This window comes from Gopherus flavomarginatus, chromosome 1 (genome assembly GCF_025201925.1).
Source record: "Gopherus flavomarginatus isolate rGopFla2 chromosome 1, rGopFla2.mat.asm, whole genome shotgun sequence".
Lineage (NCBI taxonomy): Eukaryota > Metazoa > Chordata > Testudines > Testudinidae > Gopherus > Gopherus flavomarginatus.
In genome coordinates, this window is record NC_066617.1 from 56,709,111 (window position 1) to 56,726,850 (window position 17,740).

General features: G+C 38.2%; 1 protein-coding gene across 26 annotated transcripts in view; it reads left to right on the top strand.

Moving 5' to 3' along the window:
- NRCAM (neuronal cell adhesion molecule) overlaps positions 1-17,740 on the top strand; it is a 364,115-nt gene that overhangs the window by 280,582 nt on the left and 65,793 nt on the right. For 22 of the 26 annotated variants that reach the window (XR_007772049.1, XR_007772048.1, XM_050936052.1 and 19 more), the window contains 7 exons: positions 8,322-8,465; positions 9,791-9,902; positions 10,235-10,401; positions 10,496-10,643; positions 13,103-13,227; positions 14,493-14,522; positions 16,454-16,555. Coding sequence is in view for 24 of the 26 variants with exons in the window: in XM_050936052.1 (XP_050792009.1) it covers positions 8,322-8,465; positions 9,791-9,902; positions 10,235-10,401; positions 10,496-10,643; positions 13,103-13,227; positions 14,493-14,522; positions 16,454-16,555 (828 nt within the window). In the remaining 2 variants the exon portion in view is untranslated. The remainder of the gene's footprint in view (positions 1-8,321; positions 8,466-9,790; positions 9,903-10,234; positions 10,402-10,495; positions 10,644-13,102; positions 13,228-14,492; positions 14,523-16,453; positions 16,556-17,740) is intronic. The other 4 variants (XM_050936059.1, XM_050936071.1, XM_050936073.1 and 1 more) reach the window with 1 other exon arrangement.

Below are 17,740 nucleotides of genomic sequence, written 5' to 3' on the forward strand. Positions count from 1 at the left end.
GACCTGGCCAGAGGGCAAGTCACGAAGAGGACACTGCAGCTCCTGGAGTGATATTGTCCACTCTCACCCTGCAGCCTATGTGTGAAGAGATCTCCTCTGGCTGTCTCCTCTGGCTCTTCTTGCTCAAGCTCCCCCATCATGAGGAGCAATCCGCATTTCTCCTTGATAGTGTCCTGATACTCACTTCACTGCAATTCTAAATCCTCTACGGCTTCTTGTAAGGTATGCTTGGCTGCTCCTAATTTCTCCTGCAGCATCTTTACTCCGCAGAATCCCCCAGCTCCCTTTTCCTCAGGGTCTAAGTTCCCATCATAGCCTCCTTTACTTCTGTGTTCGTTCCTTTGTCTGTTTGGGCCGTCTCCATCCCAATCATTTTACCTTCTGACCCCTTTTTTCCTATCTCACTGGCATCCATGCTATCCCCTTTGCTACCCCATCCTTTCTTAACAGGGCAATGCCTTCTTATATGGCCGATCTTGTGGAACCCAAACCAAACCTTTTTCCTTGCCTCATCATCCAGCCATACTTTGTCCTTATTTTATCTAGTCCCCTCTCCTGGGCTTGTCTTCACCTTACAGCTCATATATGGGTACGTCCTCCTTAGGTGCCCCTGCTGACCACAGGCAAAACAAGCCCCTTCCTTTCCTGTTCTCCACACAGGTTGGACTCTTTGGGGCTTCCTTCCCCACACTAGTAGGGGCACTGTCTTTTGAGATGACCACTTCACTTGCAGGCATGCCACTCCTTTGGCCAGGCCTCTGCCCTTCTGGCCCTGGTACCTAGCGTGACTAGACAGCAAGTGTGAAAAATCGGGATGGAGGTGAGGAGTAATAGGATCCTATATAAGAAAAAGACCCAAAAATCGAGACTGTCCCTATAAAATCGGGACATCTGGTCACCCTACTGGTACCTCTTTTCCACCCTCTGCAGCATCTTCTAATTTCTTCCTGCATGAGCTTAAGTAAGTACAGTGCTGTTCAGCCAGCTGTTGTCAAATAGTTTTGCAGGTAACAATGTGCCTCCCGCTGTCTCTGCTCATTCTCCAGCAGCTGCCTCAGCAAGCTCTGGATCCATTCTGGCTGTTTGTCAGTCCTCATCTGCAGGGGCGAAGACTCTGGAGTCCAAGCTGGGAGGGTATAAGTGCCTTCATCAAAAAAGGCTTCCACACACTGTGACTCCTTTTTCTCTTTCCTTTTTTTCTGTTATTGCCTCCCATACTCCCCTTGTATCAGGGCTAACTGCCTTATACTGTCCTTCATGGTCCACCACAATCTCTTACACAATCTCTTTTCTAAAGGGTAATTGCCTGTCTGCATTCTCCACCAAACTGTGGAGGGGCCACTCATTGCAGGTGACACCTCCTCCTGGTGGCTCTGGGGATTAGCTCCTTCTAGGTGCTGCACCCTCCTCTGTTAGGCTCTTCACCCATCATTATCTCCCATCCTGTGGCCTCTCTCACTCCAGGGGTTGCAGCTTCCTCTTAGTGACTCAGCCCTCTGGCCAAATCACTGAGGTCCTCCCCTTCTGGGGTATCAAAGTCTTCCAAGGCAAACTGTCCCAGGCAGTCCACTCTCTGCTATGTGGTCCACGCCACTTCCCCAGTGGCTGGTAGGGGAACCTGGGCCTTCACTGTACTCCAGGTTCCAGCTCAGGGGCCCTTTCAGCAGCAGTCAGGGTCTGCCCCATCCCATACCTTGTTGCATTTCCCCTGTGCCTTTCCTATCTTTCTGTCTCTCCCACCTCTCTGGTTTACCAGCCCAAACTCCTTCCAACCAGGGAGCAACTGTAGGCTTCCTATCTCTATAGCCCCAAACACACCTCTCTTCTCCCAGAAAGTGACTGCAGACTATCTCCCTGCCATCTCTTTGTGCTCTCAGATCTTGGGCTTTATACAGGCCCTTCCTCTTCCTGTCCAGCTGAACATCATGTCTAATTAATCCCATCTTCCTGGCTTCTCCAGGTGCAGCCTAGGCAGCTAATTGGCCTATCTGGCCACTTTGACCCTTTCAGGCCTTAAGTGGGTGGATACCCCATCATATACCTGTGTCATGTCTTGAATTGCAAGTACAGTCTTTACGTAATGTAAATGTAACATACATTGCAGCCACAACCTATATGCAGGAGAACAGCCACATCCAGCACTAGCTGTAGCTTTTGAGTGGTCTTCAAATTTAGTTTCAGGTAGAGCATGTGAGAAACCTGGAGGTCCCAAAGATATGGATTACTCTGGGTATGATGCCATCTTGATTCAGCCAGTTACCAACTGAATTTACTTAAATCTAATAAGCACTAGAACATTCTTCTCTTACGCTTTATTTGGTATTTACTGTCTTGTCCCCACTCTGTCCTTGCAAATATGGCTAATAAAATGCATAGTGTCACCACAATTATGCAAATAATTAACTATGATGCTATTTGACTGTTATGGTTTCAACCTCCTTCAGCAATACCGGATCATACATTTATAACTTTAACTAGGGAAATGACTGATAAGTAATGGATATGATTGCAGCTTTTACATATTGGTTATGAATGTGATCCTCTGGAGGAAGAGGCATATACGATGAAATAAATAACATTACTTTTAGCATTAATGACTATAAGACAGATGATGTTTTGATTGCTCTAAAACTTACAAAGCCTGCATGAAGACCAACAGAATTTTGTATGAAGGCTAGACAGGGGCCAAGTATTTCAATTCATGTCAATAAGAAAGACTGCTTATCATTATTATATTATCTCAGCAGAAACAACAACAGGATCTACTGTGTCTTTAGAATATGCTCATGTGTTTGTTATCTCTGGTAGGTCTTCAGCATCATCTGCTAGGGATCATGTTTATAAGACCTGTGATTGATATGCATCATAGTGTTTACATTCACTGCAAAATGTGCATAAGCTATGAGAAATATTTTTGACAATCTGGGCTCTACAGTTATGATGAAATATGTTCAGTGTCAACATTCATATCAAGAATTTGTTTCTTTGAATGATTAATTTTCTACCCTGATTCAAAATTATACCATAACAGCTTTTAAAAAAAGATGAATAAGAGATTGTGAATTATCACAGCTTAACTACATTTTCTTCTGTTATGCTGTTAGTATCATGCATCGAGTATAAGTATACCATTATGAGTCCCAACCCTATCTTACTGGACTTTATTTGGGGGTTGAAAAAATAAAAATTAATTTCTGAAAGGTTTATCAGAAATCATACCTGCTCACTTTAAAAGCATGTCAAATGGTTGCTCTTGATTCATAAATGTACTGTGTTAAAGAAGATTTTGGCATCTAAAGGCACTTAGAGTAATTAATTTTGCTATTCCATCCCAAAGAGAAATTCTTCTTCACTTTTACTGTGTATTGTTTATGATATCTTATTGATCAAAGTAAGATTACACTCCAAGATGAGCAAAAAGACAAGCTGTACATATTGTCATTGATATGTGAAAAAGCAGTCAGGTTACTTTGTTCCTTTTCCTTCTAGTACTTTGGGGTTAGCTTTTAGCTCAAGGGAGTCTCCAACACAGCATCTGAGCATGTCATCAACATACTTGTTATCACCTTCACTATCAAATAGAAACACAGTTAGCAGCCTACCCTACAAAATATGGTTGTGTTCCAAGTAGCATATTTCTGACAATAATTTGTGTAGTATCCTGGGCCTGCATTGCACTTTACAGGCAAATAAAAGACAAGGACCCTGCTGTGGAACTAACAGTTTAAATAAACATTTCTTAGAATATTTAATACTTGCTGTTCTGAGACATTACTATTTGGTGGCTTCTTCATTTCAGACATGGAAATCATAGAATCATAGAATATCAGTGTTGGAAGGGACCTCAGGAGGTCATCTAGTCCAACCCCCTGCTCAATGCAGGGCCAATCCCCAACTAAATCATCCCAGCCAGGGCTTTGTCAAGCCTGACCTTAAAAACCTCTAAGGAAGGAGATTCCACCACCTCTCTAGGTAACCTATTCCATATGAGGAAGTCACTCAGTGATTCTGGGAACACTCAATGGCTTGACCATTATCATATTATTATTGGTAATAGTAATAATTAATAAATCATAAATTCATAGAAACCAGAGATGGAAAAATACATCTTAGGCCATCCAGCCCATCTCCATTCTTGGGATTATTCTCTAATGGACATCTATTACGTGTTTGACTAGTCGATTGTTAAATATGCCAGGCAATGTAACTTCTTCCCTTTCCTTGGCAAGACTGTTCAACAGCATTTTAGGGCCTGATCCAAAACCCATTGAAATCAATGGACAGACTTCAATTGACTTCAGTAGGCTTTAATTCAGGCTCTAATATTTCATTGTCAGGGATTTTTTTCTTGGTAATCAGGGTAAAATTTTCTTCTTTTCTTCTTTTGACTGCTAGTTATCTACGTTTATATGCACTGGACTTGCAGTGTACTCAACTAACTGTTGCTCTGAGAATCATAAATCTGAGCTTCCTGAATTTTGTACATATACAATCTAAAGAGTAAATACACCTCATCAGAAAAGTTAGAAATTTCAATGAGAAATGGCAAAACCAATTCCGTGGAATTTTTTTTTCCGTTTTTCACCCAACTCTAACCAGAACGTTGCTTTTAATCAGTTGTATCTATAATGTTGTATTTACCTTTTTAAAAGAAAATAGAATGGCACTACTAGGGCCAATGCAATAACCATATTATTGTAAGAAATTCCCAGTGCCATTTAGGAGATGGGCGACATCATGCAAAACTGGAACTGGATGTGCAGTCTAATAATGAAGATAGATTCAGTTCAACATAGGGGAGACTTATGGTGTGGAATGACTAGCTAAGATGAAGAGAGTATCTGACATAATATGGAGCTTTCTTTGTATTTGAACGTGCTGTATTTATTTGCATATTTGGAGAAGCACATAGAAAGCAGGTTCTGCATACAGAAAGCAAATATGCACCTAAGGATACTGCAAATATTGGGAGTGGGAAAGCATTCAGGTTTCAGTCCTGCAAATACGTAATGTCACAGATAATGTTCAGTAATGTTGTGGGAGCAAAATGTGGGCTTGTCAGGGACAGATATTTACAAGTTTGTCTAGAGCAGCAGAATTCCCCGAGCAAGTCCTGATCATTCCTTTAGCAGAAAGTTGCACACTATGTTTAAACAATATGCAGCTTCCTGCTGCTTTTACTATCAGTGTTTCTAACTCAGATTTTGTCTAACATGCCAATAATTCATGTTCTGTTTGTGAACAAAAGTCATGATTCTGCTTGAGGTCAGGGGTCTGTCCACATGGATCAGATTGCAGGATTGGGGTTTAAGTCCATAGATTCACTGAAGTTCTAAAAAGTAGCCAGCTTTTAGATAAGAATGCAAAGAACAGTCAGATTTGACTGTTCTTTCCACACACTGACATCTCAAACACATCAGAATGGAATTTTAACAACTCCCACCCCACCACACCCTCCTCACACAAGTTAACTTTTGAACTGAGTCTTAATGTAAGAAATTTCATCCGAAAAAGTAATTGGTGAGGAAAGTTATAAGCAACAGAAAATGGCACATATATTAAAAGTGGCTTTTCAATGCTACCTATAGCATCATTGTCATAGAAGTGTAAAAATGAGCTTATTTTCAGTTGCTTCCTTCCACAGTGGTGAACATGATTTACAAATTATCAAATAATGTAACAAAACTGTTCTTAAAAGGCAAATCCTTCCTCTTGCTTGCAAAAAATAGTTCATTTCCAAAAATAATGTCTTCTCTTTTATGTGCTACTGCTACATCTTTGTAAGTCTGTGGTAATTGCCCAAAGACAATTAACTGTTGATGAACACAGTAAAGGAATCATAAGTTTCATGAATATTACAGAAGCTCCTAAATTATATGCCAGTAGAGTCAATCTTTGATTAAACGAATTCCTAAATTAATCACACAGAATATACATATGCCATATAAAGATTTGTTTTAAGTACACGGGTGTGTAAACTGATGTGGTTTGCCAGTCAACTCAAAGTACTTCATTCTGTAAAAGTGATCTACACTGGCAGAAATATGTGCCTGAAAAAGTTCTTTTGCAGGATCAGGGCCTAGCACAGTAGATATGCCCTCGGAGATTATATTGAGACCTTGTTTAAGCATTTAATTTCAAATGGGGATTTGTTTCACTTTGTGAGTTTGAAATGTCCTCATAAAATTAAGATCTTTGACATAGCATGTGAACATGTGAAATAGCATGGCTCCTTCACATTTTTAGTAGGGCCAGTATTGGCAACCACAATTGCCAACTTTCACATGGTAAATAAGCACCCTGACGTTCACAATAAGCCAAGAATCGAGTTAATCCCATTTCAAAACAAAGCCAGAACAAGCCAATCCCTAAGAATCCAACACTTTATGTGACTAGATCCACCCTGGCATGCAATCTGGGACTGTGGTAGGCCCGTTGTGCACCCCGACCGTCTCCCCCCTTTGCCCCTGCTTTTCCCCCCTTGCCCCTGCTTGCCAGGAGCCGATCAAAAAAAACAAAGCAACAAGCTACAAGACTAACAAGCTACAAGCCAAAAACTAGCCAACAAGCAACTCACAAGCCAATTAAGCCAAAAACAAGCCACATTTCTGCATTTTTTTCCACGAGTTTGGCATGTCTGTGGGCAACATGTTTTGAATCAGAAGTACTTAGTAGTAAAGAGAATACAGGCAAGGGTTGATGTTGTGAACAACCAAGCAGCCAGGTAGTTAAGTCAGTTGAAATATAGGTGATGGGCAGAATTAAGGTTAAAGGGGTCTTGAAATAGAATATGAGAAGACTGGGAGCTTTTGATACAAAAGGAAGCAAAGCAAAGGCGATTACCTCCAACAACAGAGTGATGGTGGCCCAGAAATAGGAAAGGAGGTGGACTGGGCTTGAGAAGGAAACCATTCTTGAGCCAGGAATTGGTTAAGAAAAATGTATTTAGAAAATGATTTAGTTAAATTGATGCAATTTCCTTGTGTAAACTAAGCCTTGGAATCAGAGTGAGGTGAGAGCCATTTGAGCAGAGCAAAGTGGGTCATAATGAGAAACAGAACTGGACCAGAGATATTTCTAGTCTACTATCTTGTCTGTCACAGTTGTCAGTATCAGATGTTTTAGTATAAGGTGCAAGGAAAACAACCAATAATAGGCAGTTGTGAAATAAACTATATAGGAAATTAATTCCTAATCCCTTTCAGTTAGAAGTTAGGTTATGCCCTTAAGCATGAAGATTTAGATCATTTAAAAAAAATCCTTGCTAATTTAACAGTGGATGTTCTTATTATGGTTTTTTTTACTTCTCTTCAGCCGTTGGCCTTAATTATATCTTTGACAATGCATTCTTCGGGCTTAATTATGCTCTCAAATTCACAGATAATATCAGGGGATATAGACCCGGGAGATACTGCCAAAAATGTGATGTCTGCAAATACATTAAAACTGTAGTTTTGTGTATTTATATGCAACAAAATTTGATAGGCTAGATTCTATTTATTGTGGTTATGCAGGGATAACTGAGCAATATTTGGTCCAGTAACTTCAATAATATGTCTGTCTTTTACTCGGCATTATTTATTTCATCTCATAGCATCCCATGCCACTTCTAGAACTCAGCAGCTGTTTAATACCATGCAACAGCACTACAGAACAGTTTAGAACTGGCAGTGGTTTAGTACTCATTCAGAGGAAAGAGTGCCACCTACTGAATCACTAACACCACTTCCATAAATGCTACTAGCTTGTTCACAAAGAACTCCTATCCAGTAATGCATCTTACCTATTATAGTTTAATTTGAGGTAATTTTCATGTGGGGAAAGCTATCTTTTATTTTATATTTTTATGTTTTTAGACATATTTATGGTTAAGAATAGCAGAACATGTTAACAGTTTGAGTTTCTATAATATTCTAAACTTCCCTCATCTTTATAAATTAATTTTCTTCTGGCATTAAGAAGGTGTTTTTTTCTTATCCCAATCATTACATATCTGTGTCTGTATCTTTGTTTGCTTGAATCTTAAATACATCAGTATATTTTTGTATGTTTTCCTCTTCATATTACATGGATTATATGCTTTGGTGTTAATCGTAAAAGAACAGTGGACAGTGTCCAGTTTGCACTGAATAAATATAGAATCTGGATAACCTTCTAAATCACTTCATGGCATAACGGTTAACCACTGAAGGGAAGTCTGGGAAGATGGAATCAAGAAATACTTATGTCTTTCATAAGATTTCATTCCCTTCACAAATATAGTACTCATCATCTTAACAACAATTTAAGAAAGAATAAATACACTTTTTTAACCCATATAGTTGCCCCAGAAGATCCTAGCAGAAAAGTAGATGGTGATACCATTATTTTCTCTGATGTGCAAGAAAGATCAAGTGCTGTTTATCAATGCAATGCCTCTAATGAATATGGATACTTGCTGGCAAATGCATTTGTGAATGTTTTGGGTAAGATCAATCTTTCATTTTTCATCTGTAATTTAAAAAAGAGTTGTTGATTAGTAAATTTTCCTGATATTGTTTAATTTAATCCAGACTTTCTGCAATGGTAAGTAACATAAAAATATTGCTGGTTAAGTCAACATAAATGTTAATAAAATAAATATTTTATATTACAAGTGATTATGAATACTAATCAAACCTCTATATTACACAGTTCTTTCTTCTCCTTCATATATGATCTCTACAGAGCCCCACTGTAGGGGTTGCATGCCCAGCCATACAGCTACAGAACTTTTTTGAGTAGAGTGTGAGCATATCCCTTGAGACCTCACTCTATAGATGAAGAGCATAGATACCCTACTCTCTCTAACTTCCTCCCTCCCCTCTGCTGAAGCAGGCATGAAAGTATCTTGTGCCCTTTGTCTGTTAAATCAGGCAAACAAAAATAGCTGTAAAGACTTAATTAGTACTAGGTTTAATGTTTCATTTTAACATTCTGTTAAAAAAATTGTTTTCTTGATCCACATAAGAACTGGGACTTCAAATAGTCATGAAAAAGGTAAAGGACAGTCAGCTAAAGCCTGCAACACCTTTAAGATCTTCTCAAAAAGGATCCAAAAGGATTTTAAGACACTGTTTCAGAAGCTGCTCTTGCAAGATGATCTGGTTATGCTTGAGTCAGAGAGACCTTCTCCTAAGAAGGTATCTCCATCCATGAGTAGTATGGCTTTCAGCGCCTCCCTGTGAGCTTAAGCTTGTTGTAAAATCTAAGTTGGAAAGAGGTCTCCTTGTAAAGCCCCACCATGAGGAAACAACACAATGAGTTCCAAAGATCAGAGTTCAGCAGATGAAGCCAAGGAAAGACCCTCTTTTATTGCAAGATGCCTCAGAGGAAAGGAAAGGTGCTTCACCAAAGAGTTTAACCCTCGATCCTGTTGTGTGCTGCTTCCTTGCACCCAGGGGTTGTAGAACATCCTAGTAATTGTGTGTTCAAATCAGTTATCTGCATTGAGGCACTGATATTTGGCCCAATGGACCTAGCTTTCTTTTTTTAAGCATTTTCTGACTTGAATTTTTCGAGTGAAGTCACATGCTTCAGTGCCTATCACTATTGCTCACTGAAAAACAAGAAGGAAGTATTTACTTGTAGCAGGGAGATTCCCCTGTATTACAGCTTCTACAGACTACCAGCAGCAGAACTAGATAGAGACCCTAAGTCACCTCAGAGAGAGATAAAAATGTGTAATTTTATAGGCTACTCCTGATCTTCGTAATCAAATATGCCTTATATATAGATAAATAAAATAAAATGTGTTGTGTTGTCTTTTTAGCTGAGCCACCAAGAATTCTGACTCCTGCTAATAAATTATATCAAGTCATTGCAAACAATCCTGCGTTGCTAGATTGTGCTTTTTTTGGTTCACCTGTGCCTGAGATTGAATGGTAAGTCACTGTGTATAAGTACTTCTGAAGAGGCATACACTTTCCTTGAAAGCAATCATTTAAATGTTTTTGTTATTCTGTATTTCTTTTTCTAAAAATAAAGTAGGGCACTCTTTTATTTAACATGCACTGATTACAATATTGATACATTACATTATTTATGTAATTTAACATTTAATTAAATTACTGATAGATTCCCTTTTAAATTTCACTACATGGATTTACTTGACATCTATATTTTCTTATGCAGTACTCTAAAATTTGCTTTTCTCACATTAGATATGATTGAATTAGTGCATGATATTGGATAATGATACAATTTTTATATAAAGGTTTAAGGGAGTAAAAGGGAGCATCCTGCGCGGAGATCTTTATGTTTTCCATGACAATGGAACTCTGGAAATTCCTGTGGCACAAAAGGATAGTACTGGCACATATACCTGTGTAGCAAGGAATAAATTAGGAAAGGTACAAAATGAGGTCCATTTAGAAGTCAAAGGTAAGAAACCAATCATCGTTGTAAACCATTTTAATCACAGTTTAACCCAGAATTTCAAACAATTTAAATGTCTAATAGCAACTCTAAATTTCAGATCCAACAATGATTATTAAACAGCCTGAATACAAAATCATTCAAAGGGGTGGCCAGGTTTCCTTTGAGTGTACTATAAAGCACGATCCTACCTTAATACCAACTATTACGTGGGTGAAGGATAATGGTGAACTGCCAGATGATGAAAGGTACAGATAAATTATTTATTTTGTTTTTTGTAGTTGTATTTTTAAATTCATTGTTGTTCATGTTTCTCCTGTTCATCTGAAATGTGCAAGGCCACATATGTTGAGTAACTCTTCCACAAAAAGACTAATCAATAACAACATCAGACCCATGTTTGTCTTTGCCTAAAAGCCCATCCTTGTACAGTGGCAAAGTGAAGGCAGCAATTAGGAATGCAAAAGCAACATTTAAGCAATGGAAAAAATGGAAAATAGCAATCAAAATAAATTAGAGGTTTGAATAATAGAAATTTGATGAGGGAAGCTAAAGACATCAGGGAAAAACCCCTGGTTGGTGCTAAGAACAATAAGAAAGAGGTTTTAAAAGTATATTAGAAGCAAAAGAATTCATAGCAATGGTATATGCCCATTAATAGAGATGGTAAAATTGTTTGTGATGCAGGCAAGGCAGAAGTGGTCAATAAATATTTCTGATTCTGTATCTGAAAAGAAACAGAATGATGTACTTGTATCACATCAAGATGATGAAGTAATTTCTAGTCCATTAATAACTAAGGATGTCATTAAACAACATCTGCTAGAAACAAACATTTTAAACTGAATAGAAAAGTTGCACCCAGGAAATCTTGTAAGTGCTGTGTGAGGAGATCTCTGGCCTGCTGATATTCATTTTAGTAAATCTTGAAATACAAGGGAAATTTCAGAAGACTGGAAGAGTGCTAATATTGTGCTAATATTCAAAACGAGCAGGGGAGTGATGAGCAGGAGCAGGGAAGTGATTTGACTTCTGTATATGGGTTGGTGAGACTAGTCCTGGAATATTGTATACAGTTCTGGTGTCTGCATTTTAATAAGTACATTGAAAAATTGGAATGGGTGCAGAAAAGAGCCACAAAAAACATTTGAGGGCATGAGAAAATGGCTCATAGTGTGTGATTGGGAACTGAATCTGTTTAAGTTTTCAAAAATAAGATTGAGCGATCCTTTGATTACAATGTATAAGTACTTTAACAGGTTCTATAAGTACTTTAAAAATACCTGGTACTATAAGGCTCTTTAATCTAGAAGAAAAAGGAATCCCAAGAACCAATGGCTGGAAGCTGATGCCCAACAAATTCCAATTACAAATAAGGCACAATTTTTTAACAGTGGAAGTGATTATCTGGTGGAACGAACTACCTAGGGAAATGAAGGATTCTCCTCTTGGTGGCTTCCATTGAAGATTGGATGCCTTACTAGAATATGTGCTTTTGCCAAACACAAGTTATGTTTTAGTAAAACAAAGGTTATTGGGTTCAATACAGAGGTAACTGGATAAAATGTAAAGGGCTGGGGTATACAGAAGGTTATATTAAGTGAAGTTATAGTCCCTTCTGCCTGAAATTCTAAATCACCACAGAGAGAGTAATTTTTCTGTTCTTGATCCAGAAAACACTAGAGCTTTGTAATCATGTGGCCAACTTTAGCAACTTGTATGAGAATGGTGGACTTTTCTGTTGAGGGCTTCCTAGGCTAAAATTCTATATTTAACTGCAAGATAACAGTTAAATCATACTGGCAGATGGGTGAGTGAAGGAGCTTGGGAGCTAGGAGAGAGGAGGTCCTGTAGGGAAGCCCTAGCAACAGTCAAGCTTGGGTAGGGTTCTTAGGCTGAAGTTTATATTATGCTAATGTTAACCTGCCAATACAGACAAATTCCACAAAGTAAGTTCTTTGTTCCAAAAGTCAAAAGCATATCTTTGTATGGATTTGGTTGCAGTGGGGTCTGCCTATTAATGTTTGTAGCAGATTCTGTCAATGTTTACCTTACATTCATGACCATGCATGGGTGAATCATTTCTAGGATCCCAAACGTGATTTTGGGCAGAAACATTGAAAGGTTTTATTTTTAAAAGTTAAGGCAAATAGTATATGCAACTATTCCACAATTAGGCATATTACACAAGTACATGTAAGACTTTGCAATTCACTTTCTGTGAACTTTTACTCCAGTAAAACTGGATCAAACAAGTGTTTGAAGAAAGCAGCTACAAAAGATTAGCAAACTCAGAATAAGTGAGTTCATTATAAATCTGATCAGATGTTCACAGCTCTAGTTGTGTGTTGGTGATGTGTCCTGTCTTGTCTTTTGGGGGACATCAGTATCTTATTGCAGTGACAGTTAGGATTGAAGGCTTCTGCCAGCTTCTGAGATGCAAAAGCAACACTTTTTAGTGCTACACATTTGCAGATCAGAGGTCCAAATCAACTGCTAAGAGAGGTGTCGTTCAGAAAAGAAAACACATTTTAATACTGATGTTACCTATTCATAAAAATGTAGTTATCGTGCAAATATTGAAGATACATTAAGCCATGGAGATGTTGCTGGTACCCACAAAAATATTAAGCCATCATTAGGATTTGGTAATGTTTATACACAACTTTTTATAACAATGAAAATTCCATGATTGTATTATTTACAGGTTTATTATTCATAAAGATAGTTTGGCCATTATGAATGTAACTGATAAGGATGATGGAACCTATACATGTGTAGCAAATACTACCCTGGACAGCGTTTCTGCAAGTGCCGTACTCACTGTTGTTGGTAAGATTGTTTTTAAAATGTTGTAAGGGCAAAGCTGTGTTTGTGTTGTATAAATTGTTAAAGCAGTATTAGATTTGATATGATGGACACTAATAGAGTTTGATAAAATAAAAACACCCCCATTCATATATACTCCTTGGGCATTCGGTTCAATTTTAAGATAAAAAATAAATGATATTCAATCTTACCTATATTGTCTGATATTTTTCAGGTAGTGTATGAAGCAGAAGGTAAAATGTGAACAAGCAGTTCTGGTTTTTTTAACAGAAAGTAGTGTCTCCAATGGGACAAGGTCAATCTCATAGTAGGTGGGATTTTACCTATGTTGTACTTGAGCTGATGCAGTTGACCAGTGACTCTGCAGAGTATTTCAGCACCAACACCAGTTGTCTTAAGGTTCTTGCCAGCTTCTGCAGTTGCATTCTGCTTCAAACAACTTGAACAATATGCTTGTTTAACTTTCTTTCTTGCTTCCAGGATTTTTGTTAGACTAGTTTTCTTTCAGTTTAGCTAGGCTTCCTGTAATTAAGAAATAGCTATGAAGTCTACTCAGCCAGGAACTGATGGAGTGCAGTGTACTGTGGATATATCTCCAGCGCATTCTGCTGACTGGTGACACCAATTGTGGGGGGAATCAATATCCACATAAGGAGATCCTCCTGCTTACCAGCACTCTAGTTCAGCTCAGGATCAGTCCCCAGGAGTTTAAACTCTTCTAGTAGCTACTGACTCTGCTCACTGAGTGTTTGAGAAGGCACTCCTACTTCCTTTATTTCTCTAACCATCTTTACTTCAGTCCAGTATCTATCATCTCCCGCCTTGTAAGTATATTTTCAATATATAGTCTGTGTGATTCTTAGCTAGAGAAGCTAGCAGGAGTCTCAAACCAAAATCTACTGGTGCGCTAACATTCTACAGTGGTCTTAACAACTGTTCAAGGGTGAGATAAGCAAAATGCCAGTTTTAGTTGTTATTGACCTTGTCCATATGAAAAATAAGGGTAAAAACATTTGTCCAGTTTGTGTAAGAGTCTTTTACTGTATTTATTTTCTTGATTTAATTTTTCATGTGAAAAAACTTGGTTACTTTATCTTTCTTGCAAAAAGTAAAATATTATCAATGCATGATTTAAAATTGACCCTTTCTTGTAGCAAAAATAACTTTACTTTATTATCGCTAATAAATATAATCGTTAACTATGTGTAAAATCATGTTTCTTTGGCTACTAATTTTGATTAAATCCTTTATATTAATGTCCTTTTCAGCTGCTACCCCAACTCCAGCTATCATTTACGGTAAACTAATACAAAATCTGTCTGCATCATCTACCAAACATATTTCACACTTTTGCCTATTGCAAATTGTGTCATCTTTGTTTTTGTTTTTTCCGTTTCATGCCTTTTTACCAACTTTTTTTTTAAAGCAGAAGAGAATTCTGTGCATTCATACTATTTTCTTATTAGCTATTTGTTCAAACTGTTTCATTACTATAGTATTAGCCTTTAGAATTTTACACCAAGGCTATTTTAAATTATTTGGGAGTATACAATTTATAGAAAATGAAGTTTTTAAACAATCTTTAGAATTTGTTGTTTACAGTATTATTAAATTTATTTATACTAAGTACAGTAATGCAATATATTTTCTGTAATAATCTGTAATGCAGAACAAATACTGGAAAAACAAAGTTCAACAGTGTCCTGAAGGCCCACATCAGAAACAAGTACAGGTCTGATCTTGCATCATTTAAATTAGAGGGAGTTTTGCTGTTGACTTCATTGAGAAAAGCATCAAGGCCTTTAATTCTAGCTTCCACAGTGCAGAAGCGTAAGCTAAACGAACCCTGAAAATCTAATTGCAGCAGTTTACATGGCCCTAGATAGGGATTTGCGAAGTCAAAAGGCATCCTGTTTTCTCTGTGGAAAGGGGTCCTTAAAAGCGGCCAAAGAATTAATCTCATAAGTGCCTTGATTTTATTCCACACTGGAAATGAAATCAGACTTTATTACCAAAGTTCTTTTCTGCTTCTCATTAACATTTTACATGAATTTTAAAATTTTGGCATAAGAGTGCCTAGATTTTAATCTTTTACAATATCCTGAATAAGGCATTTAGTTTACTATCATATTCTTTGAATTTGCGTTGCAAGGCAAAATATGGTACTATGGACCTGATACTGCAAACACTTAAAAATGTGAGTAACTTTATTCACTTTAATAAGTCCCATTGACCTCAATGGAACTATTCCGGTCTTTCATTCCAAAAGATTATTAATATAACGAATGATTTTCAGCAATTTTGGATGAACAATTTCATAGTTATGCATTCAGAGTATTGTATATTAACAGTTTAGTTCAGGGTTTCTCAAACAGGGGTTGCCACTTGTGTAGGGAAAGCCCCTCGCGGACCGGGCTGGTGTGTTTACCTGCCCCGTCCGTAGGTCCGGCCGATCGCAGCTCCCACTGGCCGCGGATCTCTGCTCTGGGCCAATGAGAGCTGCTGGAAGCAGCGGCCAGTAAGTCCCTCGGCCCACGCTGCTTCCAGCAGCTCCCATTGGCCCAGAGCAGCAATTCGTGGCCAGTGGGAGCTGCGATCATTTGGACCTGCGGACGGAGCAGGTAAACACACCGGCCTGGCCCGCAAGGGGCTTTCCCTGCACAAGTGGCGACCCCTGTTTGAGAAACACTGGTTTTGTTTATATTTTCAGGCTTCTTAAAATGTGTAGGTTATAAGTAAAATGTCTTTGTTTTTCTTATTGCAGAGCATCTTTCTTAAATTGACGCATTAAATAGTTGTAGTAATTCTGAAACAGTTTCTTTTTAATATCTGCGCTTCTTTATTTTCCATGACCAAAGATTTTATTTCATATATAATAGCTAGCTACTCATATTCATTAATCATTAACTGAACATGATGCTGAACCATGAATTTCATATTTCTTTGCTTTTCATTACAGTAGCTTTTATATTGCAAAACAATTGGGCATAGCGTTTCCATCAGTAGTATTTGCTTGTTACAAATGTATTTAGAAAGTTCCCAGGAACATCAGTTCTTATCCATTCCATTACAATTGCATGCAAATGGACACTAAATCATCTGCATAATGAAAGTAGATCTCTTTATTGTTGTGCTTTTGGAAAAGTTTTGTTGAAATGTGAGAATTGTTGCCAGGAAGAAACTGTTTAATCTGTTATATTTAGTTACTATGGATTTATTTGGTTTACAGATCGTCCAAATCCACCCTTTGATTTAGAATTAACAGATCAGCTAGAAAGAAGCATACAGCTGTCTTGGATACCAGGATATGACAATAACAGCCCCATTACAAGTATGTTTGGTTATATTTACTGGAACAAAAATTCATTGTTTTAATTTTTCAGATTCCAAAGAGTTTTGAAATATAACTTTGTGTAGTAAGCTTAGCAAATACATTCTTTCATTGTTACTATTATTTACCATAGATTCATAGATTCTAGGGTCAGAAGGGACCAATGTGATCATCTAGTCCCCCTGCACAAAGCAGGCCACAGAACCCTACCCATCCACTTCTATACCATACCCCTAACCTATGCCTGAGTTACTGAAGTCTTCAAATTGTGGTTTGAAGACCTCAAGCTGCAGAGAATCCACCAGCAAGTGACCCATGCCCCACGCTGCAGGGGAAGGCGAAAAACCTCCAGGGCCTGTGCCAATCTGCCCCCGGAGGAAAATTCCTTCCCGACCCCAAATATGGTGATCAGCTAAACCCTGAGCATGTGGGCAAGACTCACCAGTCAGCACTCAGGAAAGAATTCTCTGCAGTAACTCAGATCCCATCCCATCCAACATCCCATCACCAACCACTGGGCATACTTATCTGGCGATAATCAAAGATCAATTGCCAAAAATTAGGCTCTCCTATCATACCATCCCTTCCATAAACTTATCAAGCTTAATCTTAAAGCCAGATATGTCTTTTGCCCCCACTACTCCCCTTGGAAGGCTGTTCCAGAACTTCACTTCTCTAATGGTTAGAAACCTTCGTCTAATTTCAAGTCTAAACTTCCTAGTGTCCAGTTTATACCCATTCATTCTTGTATCTACATTGGTACTAAGCTTAAATAATTCCTCTCCCTCTCTAATATTAATCCCTCTGATATATTTATAAAGAGCAAGCATATCCCCCCTCAGCCTTCTTTTGGATAGGCTAAACAAGCCAAGCTCTTTGAGTCTCCTTTCATAAGGCAGGTTTTCCATTCCTCGGATCATCCTAGTAGCCCGTCTCTGAACCTGTTCCAGTTTGAATTCATCCTTCTTAAACATGGGAGACCAGAACTGCACACAGTATTCCAGGTGGGGTCTCACCAGCGCCTTATATAATGGTACTAACACCTCCTTATCTTTGCTGGAAATACCTCACCTGATGCATCCTAAAACAGCATTAGCTTTTTTAACGGCTATATCACATTGGCGGCTCATAGTCATCCTGTGATCTACCAATACCAGTATTAAAGTGGTACCCAAAGCTTGTTGC